Genomic DNA, 19,826 nt, shown 5'->3' on the forward strand with positions numbered 1-19,826 from the left:
ACACGTAACTTAGCGACTGAACAAAGATTGGAGGGTGTGGCCAAGCCTGATGAGCGGTTCACAGCTGAACCCAATGGGGAAGGGAAGGGAGGTTCTTAACCGTGTGGTCTACCTCCACGCACCTCCTCCATCGACTCAGAAGCTCTGAGTTGCCTCCTGCAGAAATTCTGAAGCCTTATTTCCCAGGGAATTCTAAAGATTCTGACACCAAGCAGGGGGGAGCTGCGGATTCTGAGCAATCTTAGGTGACCTGGACGTTTGAGTGTCCCCCTGGGGGACATTGAGTGCCCCTGGCCTCAGGTGCTGCCCCTCACCCTGCTGTCCCCATGCGTTTCCAGGTGAAGCACAGCTCACCCAGCTTGTGAGAAAGGAGCAGCCAGCCCCTGTCCACTGTTTCTCTCCAGCCTGGGGTCACGGGGGCACCGCCTTTCTCTGTGGGGCCCCCACTTTCCTCTTGGGGTGGCAGTGCCGGGTGAGAGTCCAGCCTTTGCCAGTGCTGGTTCAGGTACATGGACCACTCAGTACAGTTAAAGTTTGGGGTGAGGGCTCCGGTGAGGGGGGGTTCCAGCCTGGCAGGCATGGCCCTGGGCGTCTGCTCACGGCAGGGACTGGCATCCTTGGTGGGCCCTGTCTGGTCCCTGGCACAGATGTGTTCACTCTCTCTGAAGGACTTCATGGGCATTGGGCAGTGGGGTCCCTCTCAGGACCCCAGGGAGGAGAATGTGACTCGGTCAGCCCCTTGACAGGACCAGGACTGCCCCTTCTTCAAAGGAGCCTTCAGAGTGGGGCTCTGCCTCCACACCCTGGTCCAGGACCAAGTAAGAAAAGAGCCTCTTTATTTTTTGCTGAAAGGTGTGTGTGTGTAACTCACCAGTCCCAGGATAATTTTAACTCAGAGGCTGGCCCCAAAAATGCCACTGGGTTTTTTTTCCCTGGCTGGCTCGGCAGGGAGTGGGGCGATGCAGAAGCCCCCGCCCACCCAGGTGGGCTGGCTGAATGGGGGGCTTGTGCGAGGGCCGGCGGGGCGGGAACTGTCGTCTGGCCGGCCCACCACCAGCCCCGCCCGCCGAGCCCAGCTCGAGGCCCCTGCCTCCTCCGCCAGCTCCGCTCAGAGTGCAACTGCAGCCATGGCCGGAGCCCCCACCCTGGCCCTGCTGCTGCTGGGGCAGCTGCTGGCTGCCACCGTAACCTTGACTGAGGCACAGGTGAGCATGGGACCCGGGGCGCATGGGGCTCGCCTTTGAATGCAGCTAGGGTGGGGGTCCATGGCTCTGTGGTCACCTGTTGAGCAAGCGCAGCCAGGGAATAAGCTCCCCACTTGCCCCCTGTAGCCAGTCTCCCTGAATCAGCGAGGGAGCCAGGAATTCCGGGGCACTTGGGGATGGCAGACACAGTCTTGTCACTGCAAAGTTTCCGCACCACCTGGGCACAGGCTCGCCCTTGCCCAGGTGAGCCCCCACAGACACGGGGACACCCTGGGATTGAGTTCAGGGACTGCTCCATCCTCACCCAGCGGGTGTGGTGCCAGAGCTGCATCTCCACCAGAGACACACAATGTGGCCTTTGTTCCTCGTGGGCGTCAGACGTGGCCCCTCTTGGCCCAGCAAGGTGGCAGGGGACACTGCAACAGCCCAGGGGTCTGAAGGAGAATGGGGGAAGGGGCAGTGCGGGCCCCTGCACAGGTCCGAGCTCTTCTCCGGACTGGGAGGAGGGGGTGCTCTGTCAGGCTAACCCCAGGGCCAACCAGGGGGACCCTCAGTGGGAGAGCATGGGGTGCTGCCACCTGATGATGTTTCTCCATTTCAGAAAGTGGGACCTCGAGGCCCCCCCGGTCCCCAAGGGCCACCTGGGAAGCCAGGAAAGGATGGCATTGATGTGAGTTTAGGGGGGATGATGGGGAAGCTTCTGTGGGGTTCTCACTCTGGCCCCAAACTCCCTGAGCCCCAGGCCTGATGGAGAGAGAGTCTACCTCCCAGAGCTGGGGTGATGTTGGGGGTGATGAGCACCCCTGTGGGATGTGAAATGGGACAAATGATCCTTGCTCCTTCTTGGAGTGGACCCCTCAGGGGTTGTCTCCCCAGAACAGGTGGGGGTGGCTGTGTAGTGCTCTTTGGGGTGGAAGTGTGGGCCCTGAGGCATGTCTCTGGGTCCCTGGAGGGCCCACACTCCTCTTTTCTGGAGGTGAAGGCCCAGGCATGGGCCTATGCCCCTAGCAGGGTCTCCATGGCTACTAGAGGTTGGTGCCAGCCTTGAAGGGGCTGGGGGGCTGTCATCTTCAAATTGCCCCAACCTAAGTGTGGCCCTGGTCGTGTGGAAGCAGATGAGACCCCACAGCCTGCCCCCAGATCCAGGTGGGGTGAGAGCCCTGGACCCAGAGAGACTCAGCCAGGCCATGAAAGTTAGGGCCCTCCAGACCTCTCCTCACCAGTGCTGTTCCCCGGTGGAGCCGCCCTTGGCCAGTTCTCAGCTCCTTGAGTCCCAGGGGCCTGCCCGGCTCTTGATGGCCAGAGTCTCCCTCCTTCCACCCCCTCTGAAGGGCCATTGCCTAGTGCAGCCCTGTTGGGCCCTGGACCCAGGCAGCCTCCCCTCCTGGGGGGGCTGGGCCCCTTGCACCCCAAGGCTCCGCAGCCGATAGGAGCCAGGCTCCATTGTTCCCTCTAGGGATGTTTCCACGTAATACCTGGCCTGGAAGCTTTGGGTGGTCATCAGAGGGGAGGGGTGCTGGGGTGCCTTCCTCTGTGAGTGTGGGGGCTGCCACCTCTGACTAGGTTTCAGGCAGGTGGAGGGGTGGGCTTCATGATGCCTCCCATCATTTCTGGGGTGTTCCTGTGCCCTCAGAGTGGGCTTAAAAGCCCCAATCTGTCCAGCTAACCCCTCTCCCCACCACCTGCCCTCTCCCCACCACCCACTGCTGTGCCTGCCCCTGGAAGGGAGGGGCCCACCGGTGTGGACGACAGGATGAGGGGCTCCATCTTGTCTTCTGGAGCCTCCTCTGCCCCAGCTCTGCTCCCTGGGGACGCTTGGTCACGTGGGCATGTCCCCTCTGCAGGGAGAAGTTGGTCCTCCTGGTCTGCCTGGGCCCGCGGTGAGTGTCCTGGCTGCGGTGTGGGCTGTGTGTGGGGGGAGGGGGTGGGGATGTCCACCTTCTAGTCTGGAGGGGAGGGGTGGGCCTATAACAGAGGGGTCATTGACATCCCTTCCCATCATGCTGGGCCCTGGGTCACCAAAGGGGAGGCCTGGGAGAAGGGGCAGAGCAGAAAGTGGTGGGAGGGGAGTAGGTGGGACTTGGTGCCTCTCAGGGCAGGGTCTGGCTTTTGAAGCTTGTTCGGGCCAGGGGAGGGGTCAACACAACCCTGCACATCCAGCTTGTCAGAGGTCCCACAAGTGACCCTCCTGGAGCTGTTCAGGCCAGGAATTAAGGGCTCTAGGCTCACAGAGGGTAGCCCAGCCCCTCACTGGGAAGGTTGAAGGGTCCAGGTGAGTATCATACAGATGTGGCCAAAGACAGGTAGGGGGCTGCTGGAGGAGGCGCCAGCGAAGGTGGGCAGCTGGGCCAGGGTCTAGTGGAGAGGCCCTCCTCGGGCCCCACTGGAGGACGTCTCTCTTCTTGGTGAAGGCCACTCTCTGGCTCAGCTTCTGTCATGCCTCTGCCCTTTCCCCGCACAGGGACCGAAAGGGGCCCCAGGGAAGCCAGGGAAACCAGGAGAGGCCGGGCTGCCTGGACTGCCTGGAGTGGATGTGAGTGTGCCCGCTCCTCCCCTCCCTTCCCCCTCCCCTCCCCTCCTCTCCTTGTGCAAGCCCCCACCCCCTCCCGCCTGGAGGGGCTCCATCCCAGCGCCCAGGAGTCAGGTTTAATTGCTGATCTCCAGCTGGGCCAGCTCAAATAGGAGAGTCTGGCCCAAGAGAATCTCCAGAGGTCCCCCAACGGGGTCCCTTGGCCTCCGTCCCAGACCCGTCAGTGTCTGGCCCTGTCCGCCAGACGACAGCGCCAGCACACAGGAGGGGCGAAAGTCCTGCCAGCTTCTCTGGGAACAAAGGCCCATTATCCAGACCCCTCCAAGCCCCTGGCGGCTGCATCAGGGGTCCTCAGGAGCTTAAGGCGGAGCCCCAGGATGGGGGCTTTGTGAGCACTGGAGGGGGTCCAAGAGGGGAACTCTCCTGCTCCCTGGGCTTGTCCACTCCAGCAGGGGCTCCAGCTACTGGCTTCCCACTGGCTGCCCCCAGCCCCCCCAGCACAGCACACCAGGTGGACAGTGGGTGTGGCCAGTGGGGGGAGGTACTAGTCTAGTCTTTCTGACCTCTCTGGACTGGCTTTAGAGAAGGGCCCATGGCTGGCTCTTTCCCCTGGTGGGGTACATCCTTCCTGTGTGACCCCTCTAGCCCTCCTTCCATCTGCTCCCCAGGGTCTGACCGGGCAGGATGGACCTCCTGGACCCAAGGGCGCTCCCGGAGAACGGGTAAGGCAGGCACCGCGTCCAGTGGCTTCAGCTTGGAGTTGAGGTCCTGGCCAAGGGCAGTCTGGCTGAGCACCGCCTGTCCACAGGGTGGGGGTTCTGAGGGCAGCTGCCATGACTGGACTGGCTGGGCCTCACCCCTGATAGGTGGAGGGGGCAGGAGGGCAGGTGGACACAGGGTGGCGCGTTCCCTGTCCCCACCCCATCTGGTCAGAGCTGCCCCAGCCCTCAGACCGTGTTGAGGGGCTGGCATGGGCGGGGCATGGCTGGCCCTCCTCCTCTCGTGGTGAACCACTGCCCCTCTCTCTGAGGGGCCATGGTCATGGCCCAGCCTGTCCCCTGAGTCTGACCAGTGTCCACCAAAGCCTCTTTCTGGTTGACTAACTTCTCTCGTGGTGCTGAGAGCAAAGCTGAACCCAACATTCCCTCTCCTTCCCCGCTATAAGAAATGACCATTTCCCAGCCCTGGAGTGCAGAGGACAGGGGGCTGGGTGTGGGGGGACCCAGGACACAGCACTGCCTTTGGGAACTGGGCTACAGAGCTTTCTTAGTAGAAACAAGGAAGAGAGAGGCTGCCTGCAGGAGGGCAGGTGCTTGGGTGATGCCAAGGAGGGTGTGGGAGATGGAGGAGGGTGGGAGAAAGTGGGCTAGCTCCAGGCTTTTCTGCTGGGAGCCTGGGACCCAGGAGGGGAGGGGCCTCCAGTACAAGGACCTTGAAGTTGGGATGCAGGCAGGAGGAGGGCCAGGAGGGTGCTGACAGGCAGGTGGCTGCTGGAGCTTTGGGACTCTCTACTGTGGGCCAAGGTTGGAGGGCTTCCTGGAGGAACCAGCCATGGAGCTCCTCTGTGTGGCGTGGGTCACACCTGGTGGTCCATCCTGCCTGCAGCAGTGCTCCCAGGAAGGTGGGACCGGTTCTAGCTTTTCCTCTGCAGGATTGTTGGTAAAGGGCTAGACCCAGACCCCTGAGACATCAGAGGTCCCCCCACCGCCTGCTGTTAGTCTTCTGTGAAATAGGAACCCCTCCTCAGGGGAGATGGACTTGGGAGGGAGGGGAATGGGTTTGCATACACTGGCATAGTGCCTCTGCCGGCCCCTCTGACACCTCATTTCCTCCTGCAGGGAAGTCTGGGACCCCCAGGGCCACCTGGGCTGGGAGTGAGTACTGGCGTCTCCTCCTGGTGGGAGTATGAGGGCCCCGAAGCTCCCCAAATGCGGCCCCTCTGCAGCTTCTTCTGGGGTCCTGAGTGCCATCCGGGCTGTATCCTCTCATCCCCAGTGACTGCCCTACCAGCTCAGGGTGATGGGATGGGTGGTGGGCAACCCCCTCCCGTCCCCAGCAAGCCCTGACCCCATTCTTGGCATTGCAGGGCAAAGGCCTCCCTGGACCTCCTGTGAGTACTTACAACCCTTGTGCCCACCCCCCCCCAAAGCATGCCCACCACACTCAGAGCCAACATGGTCACCAGGTCCCAAGCCAGGGTGAAGGGTGGGGCTTGGTGGGGGGAGACAGAGTCCCTGTACCTAAACGGAGCTGGCCAGCCCTGTGAAGGGGATACAGGACAGAGTCTGAACTGCTCTGGGTCCTCAGAGCTCCTTGGGTACAGACCCCCCTCTCTCATTTCTTACCTTCCCAGGGAGAGGCAGGGGTGAGCGGCCTCCCAGGTGGAATTGGCCTCCGGGGCCCTCCGGTGAGTGGCTGCCAGGACTCCCCAAAGGCAACTATGGGGCGGGGGGCTTTCCCTCCCTTTTCCCTCCCCCCTCACCTCCTCCCTGCACCCCTCCTCTCCCTCTCCTCTTCCTTGTGGGCCTCAGTGGCTAAAGTCCAAGGGCAGAGTGGATCTCGGGATGCAGAGGGTGGGGGAAGGGCGAGCAGGTGGGGGCCACCATAAGTGCATTGTCCTGGGCAGGGGGTGGGATGGGGAGGTCGGGGTCGGGGGGCTCGTCTCTGGAGGCTGGTCGCCTCACCCCTGGTGGGGGCTGCTCCTGCTCTTTCTAAGTCATAACCCCTCCCACAGGGACCCTCAGGACTCCCAGGCCTCCCTGGCCCCCCAGGACCTCCTGGCCCCCCTGTGAGTACTGGACAGAGGCTCTCAAGCTCTTGGGCGAGTCTCAGGCATGGGTGACTGCTTGGTGGGTGGGACTCCCTTGTCCCCAGGGTGCCCATCCTCAGGCCCTCCAGGCTGTCAGCCCCAGGACCCATGTCTGCATGGAGAGTCCTGGCCACACCCCAGACAGGGGCTAGGGCCAGGCTGGAGCAGTGCATCAGCTGACCCTGGCTAGTGGGGCTCAGGCCTGGGGGCCGCCCCATCCCAAGGGCAGACGGTTTTTATCATTGTCACACACTCTGCAGAGGGGCCAGCTGGCACTGGCCACTGGGGGATGAAGGGCCTGAGCGCCCTGGTGGTCTCGCGTGGTGGGTTGTAGGGAGAGAGCATGGAGGGCTGTGTCGAAGCTGGCATCTCTGTCTTCCAGGGTCACCCAGGGGTGCTTCCCGAAGGTGCTACTGATCTTCAGGTGGGCATGTGCAGCCTTTTCAAAGCCTTTTGTGGGGGTGCCTGTCTTGGTGGGAGGGGGCCCCATGTGGAGAGCACAGGAAGGCAGGGATGGGGGCTCCCTAGGAACGGGCTCAGTGCAGGCAGCACCAGTTCTGGGTGTAGCATCCTCCCCACGCTGCCCTCTCCCCACCCCCACAGTCTAGCCTTGCACCATCGCATCTCCCTGGCATGCACGGTAGCGCAAATGGAAGTTAATTTAAGCAAAATCACATGTTGACCAATTCCGCTCCTCCTTGGCACAGCCAGGCTTTGCGTGTGAAGGCCAGGTTTTAGCCACGCAGGGCAAGCTTGACCGCCTTGATGGGGCGGACAGAAACTTTCAGGCTACAGTCTAGTAGTTGAGCTTTGTCTCTCATGTAAGAACAGTGACTCTGGAGGCCTGGGGTTCGTGGGCCAACACCCAGCCTCCTGAAAGAAGCCATTGTAAGTTATTAAACAGAGGGCCTGGCCTGGCCCAGCTAGTCCACTGGTGCCCCTGCCGGCCCTTCTCGCCCCCACCTGTGTCCTGAGGGCTTGATGTTGGTGTCCCTGGGGAGGCTTCAGGGGGTCTTCTGGAAAGAGAACGGCTGGGCCCCTGATGCTAGGGGAGCAACTGGGGGGTGATGTCACTGGCTCTACCAGATGAGCTGTGGAATGATCCGGAAGCTCCCACACCAGCCCTGGGCTCGCCGAGACCCTGGGGATGCCCAAGGGTCACACACGCCTCCCTCTGGCACCTCCATGCACCATGGGGACCCCAAGCAGGGCTGGCTGCCGAGCTGTGTGATGAAGGCCCCTTTGTGAAGCCAGCAGCCACTGTGCTGAATAGCTACTTTGAACCTGTGCTGGGCCGAGACATCGGAGCTGGGTGTGTGGAGGCGGCCTCGAGGGGCTGGTGGCTGCGGCCTGGCTCTGCAGTGCCTCGCTACACCCCGAGGCAGTCCTGAATGAGGCTCTGTCTCAGCCCCTAGGAGGCCCCCTAGGGGCCGAGGTCCCCTTCACCTGTGCCAAATGGCCCATCTCAGGGCCTCCATGTTCTGACCTCAGTTCCCGCTCCTATTCTCTTTGACCGGGAGGGGTCTGACCACTCTGTTTCCCAACAGTGCCCGGCCATCTGCCCGCCAGGCCCCCCAGGGCCCCCAGGAATGCCAGGGTTCAAGGTGAGCAGCCACTGAGGGTTGACACAGACCCCAGCCCACCCCTACACTGCCTAGGAGGTGGCTGGGCCCCCACATGGGCAGAGGTCAGGGGGTGGTGGGGTCACAGGGCTGTTGCAGGAAGCAGTGGGGGCTGGGGTCCCACCCTGCTGGGGGTCCTTGCTGTGTCCCTGTCCCCTCAACACTGGTGACCGGCCGGGATGGGGGCATCAAGAGACAGCGTGGGGAAAGCTGGTCTCAGACCCCCACCCCAATCCTGGCCCAGCACTGCTCCTCCCACCAGGGCCTTGGTTTCCCCAGCTGGCTGACAGGCTGGGCAGGCCTAATTGTTTAGGACTGCTTGGGGGTGGGGCCGTGACTGTCTGCTCACTGCTGTCTTTCAGGGACCCACCGGCTACAAAGGGGAGCCCGGAGAAGTCGGCAAGGATGGCGAAAAGGTGGAGGCCGGCCGTGGGGTGGAACCCGGCAGGGGGGTGGGGAGGAACGGGCGTTGGGGTGGGGTTGGGGTGAGGGGTTGGGATGAGTGAGAGGTGCTGGCTGCTTCCCAGGCGGGCAGGTGGGGGCACCCTGACTGAGCGGCTTCTGTGAACCCCCCATCCCCCCATTCTGGGCCTGCCTGCCAGAGCCCGGTGGTTTGGGGCAGGGTCTCTGCACAGACCCCCACCACCTGGCCTCACACAGAGGTTCCCTGAGCCTGGGCAGACCTGCTGCCCTCCCTCCCTCATAGCCACTTCCCTGGAGGACGTGTGTCTGTCCTTACCCGCAGACTAGGGCCCCTCTAGCGTGGTGGGAGTGGCCAGACTGCCATGTGAGCGGCTGACCCCCACCACGAGGTGTCCGGGGAGGGCTGGGGTCCTTGCTGGGAGGGAGGACAGGGCGAGACCTCTCTGGAAGATGGCCAGTGCCCCCTCGGCCTTAGAGGTGCAGCTGTGAGGTCAGGGCAGCACCCCCCACTGCTAGGGCTTGGGCAGTAGGTAGGGGGAGAGGGCAAGGAGGAGAGCTGGGGCTGGCCCCACCCACCACCACTTTCTGCGTCTCTCTTGCAGGGTGACCCCGGTCCCCCTGGACCCCCTGGTATCCCAGGCACCGTGGGGTTGCAGGTGAGCAGGGAGAGGGGTTGGACAGGTGAGGATGTGGGGTGGACAGCTCAGGGCTGTGAGGAGTGGTCCACCAACCCCCAGGACGGGACTGGGTGGGGGTCCTGAGACCAGGGTCTCCATGGCTCCTGGGGGTGTGCACTCCTGGGGGACTGCTGGCCTGGGCCCTACAGCTCCAGCTCTCTCCCTTCAGGGTCCACGGGGCCTACGAGGACTTCCAGGGCCACTTGGACCCCCCGGGGACCGGGTAAGTCTACAAGCGCCCCCCCCCCACCCCGCCTACCTGGCCCTTGAGGGGCTATGGGCCAGCGTGAGGTGAAGAGGCATTGGGGGCCACCTCCAGAGGTCAGGTGGGCCCTGTGAGTGTGGGTCCTCACCCATGGCCATGGCAGGGCTCTCTCTAGAGTCCACTCACTGGATGGTTCCCCAAACTGGAGCCTGTGAAGGCTTTTGTGGGTCCAGGGGGTGGGAGGGGCAGATGGGGGGCATTGGGGAGGGGGCTTGGCAAATGTGGGGAAGGGAAGAGGCCTGGGGACCCTAGCGGGGTGCTGATGGGGCCGTTGCTGGGGGGCTCCTGGGAGGGCCTCTCCAGATGGACCTGGGTGCTTTGGGGACACCCCCAGGCTTCTGATGAGACGCTCAGGGTCTTTCTCCTCCACAGGGTCCCATTGGGTTCCGAGGGCCCCCCGGGATCCCAGGAGCCCCTGGGAAAGCGGTATGTGTGTATCTGGGGGTGGGTGGGGTGGCCCCTGCAGGCCCAGCTCTGTTCTCTCCTCTCTTCCTCACCCAGTTGCCTTCCCCAGACCCACTGGGCTGCCCCAGCCCTTCCCAGGGCTTCACTGTCCCGTGGGCTCACATGGGGGACACATGTGTCACCCCTAGGCAGGTACCTATGTGCATGCCTGAGGGGAATGACTGGGCACACCTGGCACGGGGTCGAGTTTCCCAGAGGAGTCAGCCTGGCCCTCGTGGGAGATCTGCGCCCTGTTTCCAGACATGAAGTGAGGTGGAGGTGTGGTCGGGGTCCCTCTGGCCTCTGCGACCCTCAGCAATGTCACCTGCCCCCCACCTTGTTAACTCTTTCCCTGTCCCCCCTTGTCACTGCAGGGCGACAGAGGAGAAAGGGGCCCAGAGGGGTTCCGCGGCCCCAAGGGCGACCTTGTAAGTGAGAGAACCTGGGTTCTCTGGGTCCTTCCTGGGCAGAACCTGGTCCATGAGGGTGGAGGAGTCACACAGACAGCAAGTCCAGGGAGGCCTGAGGTGGCTGCCCTCTCCTGGAGGTAGGGGGAGCCCCTGGGTAGTGCCAGGCCCGGCCTGGGGAGAAAAGCCTTCCCCCCAGCCCAGGTAGCTTCCCCAGGAGCCCCCGGCCTTGCTTCCCCTGTGGCTCCTTGAAGCTACTATCACCTAACAAGCTCCTCTTGGGAGTGGCCGGGCAGGGGCCAGAGGACCACTGACGTCCATCAAGAGGCCCTGGGCTGTGAGGCCTGACCTTGTGCCAGGACTGCCCAGCTGAGAGATGGAGCAACAGAAAACACGACTCTCGGGTTAAGTGACACTGAGATAATCAGGCATCTGCCAAAATGAACTGAAGTGACCGTCTCCAAACCCATCTCATCTTCCCCCGGCTTGAGAGCATCCCCAAGACCCTAAGATAGCTCCTGCTTGATGGGCCTTTTCCCCTAAGGGTTGGGCCTGGCCCCCACAGCTGTCCCCCAGCCAATCCTGAGTCTAGGAAGTGGTGGGCAAGCCTCCTGCCCCCCTCCCAGGACCCAGTGACACATCTGGGAGAGCAGTCCCCGAGGCCTGACTGTGGTCCCTCCGTGTCTCCTAGGGCAGGCCTGGTCCTAAAGGCATCCCCGGCATGTCTGGGCCCGGTGGAGAGCCGGTGAGTGTCCGCGGCTGCCAGCGCATGGGGGGGCAGGGTGGGTGACCTGTGCAGCTCTCCTAACCCTGTGCCACATTCAGCCAGGACCCACACTTCCTCCTGGTCCCCTGGCTCCTCCCCCACCCCAGCCTGAGAGGACAGGGCGACACAGCCAGTGGTGGGAGGCAGAGCTAAAGGAGGGGAGAGGAGGGAGAGACACTGGCTGCCATCCTGCCGCCCTCCCAGCACGTGGTTATGCCTGTGGTTCCAAAATTGGTCTAGCCTGTGGGACTAGGCTCGATCCTGGCCTAGGCTCGATCGAAGGCCAGATCCTGGCTCCCAGGCCTCAGTCTCCTGGTCTGTAAAGTGGGCACAGCAGACTTTCCCTGGAGTACTGTGAAGAGTTTGGGTGTATCCTCCCTGCCCTCACCTGCACGGTTGGAGGGCAGCACAGGTCACCACCTGCCTGAGCCCAGGAGGGTAGACCCACTGCAGGGCAGTGGGGAAGGGCAGGGCCTGGAGGGGGCCCACCGCTCACCCGGCCCCACACCGTCCCATCCCCAGGGCATGCCAGGCAAGGACGGCCGGGACGGCGTGCCAGGACTTGATGGCGAGAAGGTTGGTCCTGCCTGGGGGTGTGCAGGGAGGAGGAGGGTGTGTGGGGCATTCAGCCTGCAGGACCCCAGCACGTGTCCCACAAACCCCACAGGGAGAAGCTGGTCGCCACGGTGCCCCGGGAGAGAAGGGGCCCAACGGGCTGCCGGTGAGTGCATGCAGCTACCGGGTGGCCATCTACCCCGAGCAGGGGTGTATGTGGGGTCTCTGCATCAAGGCCAGGGAGGCTGCAGGAGCCCCTCACTCTCAGGGTGCTCTGTCTCTGACCTTATGTGCTGACCTCTGACCTACAGGGTCTCCCCGGACGAGCAGGGTCCAAGGGTGAGAAAGGAGAACTGGTACGTGGTTGTTTCTCCAGGGGAGAGAGAGGGGAAGGTGCAGCCGTGGTCTGGGTCCTGGGGGCAGAGGGGGCCCTCCCCTGCAGGCAGGCACTCAGGGTTCACCCCTCCCCCACAGGGCAGACCTGGAGAGCTGGGCGAGGCCGGCCCCTCGGGAGAGCCTGGTGTCCCTGTGAGTATCTGCAGCTCTTGCCCCCTACTCGTGTGTGTGTGTGTGTGTGTGTGTGTGTGTGGAGCCTGCTGACACCCTCTGTCCCTTCTCGAGTGTAGGGAGATGTTGGCATGCCCGGCGAGCGTGGAGAGGCTGGACACAGGGGCTCAGCGGTGAGTTGGGGAAATGAAGTCTCGGGGGGCAATGGGCTCAGGGCCCGTTTCTCTGTGGGCTGGGGTGACATCTTAGAGGTATGCAAGGGCTGAGTCTGTGAAAGTTGGGACATGGTGGTGGCTGGGCCCTAGCTGTCCTGTCCTTGAGACTCTGGCTGAGGGTGCAGAGGCCCAGCACCCAGCACCAGGCCGAGGGAGCAGCCCCACCTCAGGCTCCTCCACGGACCCAGCAATGATGCCACCAGCCTTGGTGCCCAGGGCAACAGGGGAATTGGTGCCTGGTGCCAAGTCCGGCTGATGCATGGGGTCCCAGGGCCTGACCTCTGCTACCTCAGCTGCCCCCAGGATACCCCCTCCCCAGCAACTGGGCCAGATGGCTTGGGGTCCAGTCCTTGTGCCTGCCCAGCCCCCAAGGGGAGGCGGAGCTGGACTAATGCTCTCCCTCTGTCTTTCAGGGGGCGCTGGGCCCGCAAGGCCCCCCCGGGGCCCCTGGCGTCCGTGGCTTCCAGGTGGGTGAGGTTTGGGGCCAGGGAGCCCAGGTGGGCCAGTCGGGCTTGGGGAGAGCCAACACTGGGCTCCTTTGTGGGGCTGACGAGCTGGGTCCTTGTCTGTAGGGCCGGAAGGGCAGCATAGGAGACCCCGGCCTGCCGGGCCCCCAAGGCCTCCGAGGTGGCGTGGGCGACCGGGTAAGTGATGTCCCTGCAGGAATCCCTGCACCCCCACGCCCCTCATCCCACCTCCCACAGTTCCACAGCACACTCAAAGGCAGTGTTGGTGCCCAGTAGTCAGCACTGGGGGGTCCCCATTGTCCCTGAGACTTGGGGGCTGGGGGCATCAGGGGGGAGGCTGGGGGCAAGCTCCCAGCATGCTCTGGGGCCAGGATGCCAAGTGTCTGGGAGGAGCCCTTGTGTGCTGAGCTGGTCCTGGCACCCCAGTGGGGGAAGGGCACCAGCCCCCTCCCCCGCCCCGCTGTGATCCTCTAACACTCATCACCCCTTTCTGACCAGGGCCCGGGAGGAGCTGCCGGCCCCAAGGGCGACCAGGTGAGACATCAGTGGTCAGGTCAGCTGGGGGGCTGCCACTGTCTTCAGGGCTGAGGGCACCTCCTTCTCTCCCTCCCTTCTTCCATCTTTGTCGCTGCCCCCACTCCTGGCCCCCCAGGCTGACAACTCAGAGCACCCATCCAGACCGGGGTCAGTTGGCTCCTGAGTACAACAGAGGCTGCCTGTGGCCTGGGGGGCTTCTCAGGGACTCTCAGAGTAGGCATGCTCCCCGCTGGCTGTCTGGGTCCCAGGAGCAGCACCTTCTCTCTGGAGGGCCCAGGGTGGGAGAGGGGCCCACAGCTCTGCTGCTGACCCCCCAACTCCCCAGAGCACCAAGAGCACCTAAAATGGTCCAAACCCACCTGAGGCTCTGCTCACTGTCTGCCTGGCACCCAGGCCTGAGTCTTGGGCATGGCTCCTGCCAAGAATGGGTGTCGGCAGCTCGGCTGTGTCATTTCAGGGCATCGCAGGTGCTGACGGCCTTCCTGGGGATAAAGGAGAACTGGTGAGTGTGACAGGCAGCCTCTCGCCATGGTTGTGGTGCGGGGAGGGCAGCATCTGCAGGTCTGTGGGGTGGGGGTGGGGCCGAGTCGAGGCCCGAGGCAGAGGGTGGGACCTGTGCTGTCCCCTGTGGTGGGTCTTCTATCCCCCACCCCCTCTCCACACTCCCTCTGTGACTTTTCAGTATGAATTAGCCAGAGCTGAGGCTGAGCTACAGAAAACGCTGCTTCCACCCAGCTGATAGAACAAAAGGCTGATAGAACTGACAGTCACGCTTCGGGAGGTGACTGAAAGGGAACAGTCAGGGTGTCTGGGGACAGGGACCATCGTGGCCGCACGTGGCTAGGGTCTCTGGCTCCGTGACCAAGCCTTTCTTTAAGTCTGGAAACGGCTCAGTCCAGGACCCTCGTCTCCAGCAGAATCTCGCAGCCCAGAGCCAACCTTTCCGGCTGGGGTGCTGGGCACCAGCTGTGGCTGGAGCGGAGGTGGCGTCGGGCTCTCACCGGACAGCGGCCCGGGTGGAGGAGGGGTCCGGGGCCATCTGGCCGCCGGCTGCTGCCCACTCCCTGTCCACAGCCCTCCAGGCAGATTCCTGGGTTCACAACTGGAGAAGGGGGGTTCTCAGCCACAGAGACCCTCAGCTCTACCTTGTAAAACAAGAGTGAGAACAAAGCAAACATGGGTGAGAAGCGCACCACTGCTAATGACACTGCTTAGGGAACATAAGGTGGCTCCCGATGACTCAGACGGCAGAGCGCCTGGCTGCAGTGCAGGAGACCCGGCTTCCATCCCTGGGTCGGGAAGATCCCCCGGAGAATGAAATGGCAACCCACTCCAGTATTCTTGCCTGGAAAATCCCATGGATGGAGGAGCCTCATAGGTTACAGTTCCTGGTGTTGCAAAGAGTCGGACACGACTGAGCAACTTCACTTCAGGGAAAATAAGTTTAAAAACATCAGTAGCTACAATACAATCTCAGCAATATAAAAAGAATATACAATATTTATGAACATAAACATACCTAGAGTAAGAAGGAGTGACCCCTGTGGATGTTGTCATGTAATCAGACAGCAGCTTCATGGGCGACTTGCTTTCTCTTCATCCCCATCTAATAACGGGCAAAGCTGGCTCCTGGGGAGCTAGTTCCCACAGCCAACAACACGTGAGTAACTGAAGTGCACAACTTCCCTTCTGCTCTTTTCCAGGGTCCCAGCGGCCCTGTTGGCCCCAAAGGAGAGGTGAGTGCCTGGCAGACACTGGCTCCCCGGCCCCCTTGGGGCCCCAGGCTGGCTCTGGGGCACTGATGGCCATGAGTGCCAGCTCCGAGGGAGAAGCCCCTGCAGGTGGCTCGGCCATGACCCCCTCCCTGCTTCTGTTTCCCTCCAGTCTGGCAGTCGCGGGGAGCTGGGCCCTAAGGGCATCCAGGGCCCCAATGGCACCAGCGGCGTAGATGGCGTCCCTGGCCCCCCTGGCCCCGTGGGCCTCCAGGGCGTGCGAGGCGTGCCCGGCATCACTGGAAAACCTGGGGTCCCGGTACGTGTCCCCTGGGAGCCAGTGCTCCTGCATGTTGGGCTCTTCCTGGATCTGGATCAAGTCCTTTCCAGACAATCAGGGTTCCTAGTGTTCGTGGGGGTGCCCCAAACAGAAGCCAGTGGGCCCCCTAATATGATGATGGATTTGGGGGTGAATTTCAGGGGAAAGAAGCCAGTGAGCAACACATCAGGGAGCTGTGCGGGGGGCTGGTCAGCGGTGAGTGTCCTCCCTCCTGCCCCACCCTGCCTGGTCCACGGTGCTTGCAGCCTCACCCACCCCCAGGAGGGTCCCATCCTCACCCCCAGCCTCCCCCTCACTCCATCCCCACCCCCCACCGCCACTCCCCAACCCCCAGCCTCCCCCTCCCCCCACCACCACCCCCCACCCCCAGCCTCACCTCCACCCCACCCTCATCCCCACCCTCCATCACCTTCCAGCCAAGCCCACTGCTGGTGTCCCTGGGGTCTGCACTGGGTGGGCTCCTTCCCCTCAGCATTTCTTAGGGCTGTGATTTGCTCCTCAGCATTTCTCAGGGACAGCATACTGACACCATTTCTCACAGACCTAAAGCAGTTACAGCCCTTTGCAGTCAATGAACAAGCTGTCTTTGAAGAGCAGTATGTTCACACTTCACGTAACACACTTCTGATGAATACACGCCTGATCTTTGTTTTCCAAAAGAGCAAATCGCGCAGCTGGCCGCACACCTGAGGAAGCCCCTAGCACCAGGCTCCATCGGGCGACCGGGTCCTGCTGGCCCCCCGGGCCCCCCAGGCCCCCCAGGCTCCATTGGTCACCCCGGGGCTCGAGGGCCCCCTGGATACCGAGGTCCCACAGGAGAGCTTGGAGACCCTGGACCCAGAGGTGAGTGCAGCCCACTGTACCACGCAGCCACACGCTGGAGCCCCCCACCAGTATCTCCACGCAGTCTCCACGTTGAGATGTTCCCTTATGGGGACAGGTTGGGGAAGAGGCCCAGAGGGGGAACTGACACAGGCCTCAGGGGCCCCACCCTTCCCCTCCCTTCTCCTCCCATCCCACCCTTCCCCTCCCCACAGGCTCCTCTAGAAAAGCCCCAGAGGTTAAGCCATTGCTAGAAATGCCTGGGGTACAGCCCTTCATGCTTTGGGGCCCAGCTCCTTATTAAACCCAAGGGTATGACAACATTTTCCAAAATGTGATGTTCTTCTCAAGTTTCATTAGAACAACATTTGGGGGAGGACGGGCTGAGAAGAATGAGAGGAATGAACCAACAGGAGCCCCATTTATACGTAAGAACAGTTCCTGTAATGAAAACTGGCATGTGTGAACATTTCTGTGGCAAAAGGCAAAAGTTAATGATATTGAGAAATGCATCTGAAGAACTAGGAGAGGTAATTTAGAAAGAGGCGGAAACCTTGACCCCCTGCCGTGGTGCCGTCGAGGGAAGCCCAGTGCCCACACAGTAACACGGCTGTGGGAACTGCTGGCCATTAACCTCTTCTAAAAAAGGCCTTGAATACTTGGTTCATTATACATCATCTGCTACCACAGTCTGACTGTCTCAGGTCAGCTAGCCTCCCAGCCCAAATTCAGGATTTAGAGCTCTCATTGCTGCTAGTTCGTTCCAAACTTATTAACCAAATAATTTTATATTTCTGAAAAACAGCTTAAGAAAAACGAAACTTACTTCTGTGAGTTCCTTTGTTCACCTGTGAGGTTCGGTGTAAATACCTGAGTAGATGAAATCGCTTCTGTAATTAGTGGTGTCGTTTCGTTACTGTAAAGACACCGAGAGTATTTGCAGCGCTAGAGGGCAAACGCCGGCGGACGCCCTTCTCTTCCCGGTAGGCTGAAGGCCACTGTCAGACAGCTTCCTGTTGTCCTGGAGACTTTACTGTCTGCAGGGGGGGATGGTTCCCCCCAAAGACAGACCAACAAGGTTTTATCCAAATAGGGATCTGAGTGCCTTTAAGACTGTTGAAAATAAAATTCAAAAGCAGCATTCATCACCTTTATGGATTCTCAGAAAAACAGCATGACAGGACTCAGTGGAGGCAGCCATTCGGCTGCAGGGTCATTGTGCTCCCTGGGGTGCCTGCCTCGGGCTGGGGACGCCTGAGGGTTATTGTTTGAGTTAAAAGAGAACATATTCTGTAGGTCCTCCGGCAGATGTCACTGTCACTGCTGGGCGTCCATCTCCCCAGGACAAAATGAGTCAGGGAGCCGTAGAGGCCGGGGAAGCCCAGGACCCATGGGAGGCCCTGACTGCCTGGCCCTGGGGCTCCTAGTCCTCCGCAGAAGGTGTGCTACCTTCTGTGATGGGAAAAATGACAAACACCAATTGACAGGAAACTGGTGTCACTGCTTTTAGCGTCAGGCAGGACAGATGCCCCCAGCCTAGCTGTCTGCCTCAAGCAGAATCACTATGTGGACAAGAGGCTCAGTTTCCCCAGAACATCCCCAGGTCTTGCAGCCAGCATCACACAAGGCACGGGCAGCCAGCAGGCGCTCGCAGGGGGCCTTAGCGCACCTTCCAGGTGCCACAGAGACCAAGAGCAGCCAGGAGTGAGGGAGCAGAGAACACAGTTCAGGGGGTGTTTGAAAACACCCTAAATAACTGTCAAAACTCATGGTGAACATAGGAATACAGGGTAAACGCTCCGATTGAACAAGCTAAAAGTCCGAGAGTGATGCTCTGATACTGGGAGTCACACAAGTGGGTGACGTTGAGCCCGACACTTTACTGCGTGTCCTTTCTAAATGTGTTTTGATTCAGTAAAAAGCTTAGAAAGCAGGCACCCTGCTTGTAAGAAGGCGGATCACCACTCACCACAGCCAGCCTGTCTTTGAACTTGAATCAGAGCTTCTAAGCATATGATTATGTCACTTGCTCTTAACAGGAAACCAGGGTGACAGAGGAGACAAAGGCTCAGCTGGCGAGGGCCTGGATGGGCCTGACGGAGACCAAGGGCTGCAAGGTACGAGACCACTGTCACTAACGTCCCACGGGCACATCTGGGGGACGAGCACACTTCATTGCCTTCTAACAGAACAACTTCTCTCTCTTGGCAAAGCATTCTTAGAGGCGGGGTCAGGAGCTGTTTCAGTAACCACTTTTATATGGAAAAGCTGAATCAATGAATTGATCACCCTGTGTTGAAGTAGATTCAGTTAGATTCTATTCAATTAAAGCCCTCAGGTATTTCAGTTCAGTTCAAACAGAATTTTCTCTTAACTGACCCACGTGTACGCTGGGTGTTGGCATTTTTCATGTCAAATATAAATGCTCTGCCAAGAGGGAGGAGGGCAGCCCCAGCCGTGTTCCCTTCTGCACCTTCTGGTGGGGGGGGGGTACATGCTAGGACCACTTCAACACACACCCATCAGCACCCCCCGGCTCCTGCTTTCTCCTCTGCTGACCTCCTCTGCTTCCACCTACTGTCCACCTGCTCAGGTGCCCCCACACAGTCCAGCCCCGTGGCTACCACTCTCATCGACAGCACCCCCATCCCTCACCCAAGACCCATTCCTCACACGGCACCGACTGACTCACTCTACCCTTCCCTGCTTAGGACAGAACCCCGACTCCCGCACCCTGGGCCCGTCCTCCCCATGAGAGGCCTCTGCCCTCACTGTTCTCCAGCCTGAGTGCACCTCCCCTGGGCCCCTCACAGAGTTAAGAAATGAGCTAGAGAAACACAAGAGTTGGGTTGGCTTAATGGACACTCCACTGATGTCCCCTTTCTGTGTCTCCACTCACCTTCCTGGTGGCTCTCAAGGACCACAAGGTGTGCCCGGCGTCAGCAAAGACGGCCGAGATGGGGCTCATGGCGAGCCTGGGCTCCCCGGCGATCCTGGCCTTCCTGGTGCTGTCGGCGCTCAGGGGCCTCCTGGCATCTGCGACACCTCTGCCTGCCAAGGAGCCGTGATGGCAGCTGTCGGGGAGAAGTCAGGTCCCCGAAGCTCCTAAAACACAACTTCAGGAAGAGTGAGAAAGCGGTGCCAACTGAGCAGCGGGCTCTGGAAGGATCGCGGGGACCAGTGGCATCCTGTTATCGATGGGGGACGCCGCCCAGCAAGCCATCCAGCAAGGCTGCCCCTCCTCGTCCTCAGCAGCGACGACTGGACACTTGGCCCCCAAGAGCATGCTTCATCGAGCTGCTGTCAGAAGTGTTCCGTCTCTACACAAATTTATAACGGTCCCTTCAGCTGTAACGTCATACCTCAGACACAGACCAACATTTCAGAGGGACTGAGGGTGTACACACAGAAGGTTCCGTACAATTCCGAGAAAGAACAGTCAGCAACTTGTTTACATGGCATTTGTGTAAAGACTAAGATAACACTTCAATAAAATGACACATGAAATCTTCAGATTAATGAC

The 19,826-nt window shown here is 61.1% G+C and overlaps 1 protein-coding gene across 3 annotated transcripts; it reads left to right on the top strand.

Annotated features, from left to right (window-relative positions):
• Positions 1-373: 373 nt before the first annotated feature.
• On the top strand, positions 374-19,825 carry COL9A3 (collagen type IX alpha 3 chain). 3 transcript variants are annotated; one of them, XM_045162677.1, is made up of 33 exons: positions 374-505; positions 669-1,205; positions 1,807-1,875; positions 3,050-3,085; positions 3,667-3,738; positions 4,404-4,457; positions 5,574-5,609; positions 5,822-5,845; positions 6,089-6,142; positions 6,470-6,523; positions 6,927-6,968; positions 8,092-8,148; positions 8,529-8,582; positions 9,192-9,245; positions 9,436-9,489; positions 9,904-9,957; positions 10,350-10,403; positions 11,074-11,127; positions 11,671-11,724; positions 11,816-11,869; positions 12,015-12,059; positions 12,178-12,231; positions 12,330-12,383; positions 12,839-12,892; positions 12,998-13,069; positions 13,391-13,426; positions 13,887-13,931; positions 15,133-15,165; positions 15,314-15,460; positions 15,622-15,676; positions 16,142-16,324; positions 18,343-18,420; positions 19,222-19,825. In XM_045162677.1, the coding sequence occupies exons 2-33, from the start codon at positions 912-914 to the stop codon at positions 19,410-19,412; spliced, it is 2,271 nt and encodes a 756-aa protein (XP_045018612.1). In that variant the 5' UTR covers positions 374-505; positions 669-911; the 3' UTR covers positions 19,413-19,825. The 3 variants fall into 3 exon arrangements, with proteins under 3 accessions (XP_045018612.1, XP_045018611.1, XP_045018613.1); XM_045162678.1 differs by lacking the exon at positions 374-505 and having other exon boundaries at positions 643-818; positions 1,103-1,205; XM_045162676.1 differs by lacking the exon at positions 374-505 and having other exon boundaries at positions 642-1,205.
• The last annotated feature ends 1 nt before the right edge of the window (position 19,826 follows it).

This window comes from Bubalus bubalis, chromosome 14, assembly GCF_019923935.1.
Source record: "Bubalus bubalis isolate 160015118507 breed Murrah chromosome 14, NDDB_SH_1, whole genome shotgun sequence".
In the NCBI taxonomy this organism is placed as follows: domain Eukaryota; kingdom Metazoa; phylum Chordata; class Mammalia; order Artiodactyla; family Bovidae; genus Bubalus; species Bubalus bubalis.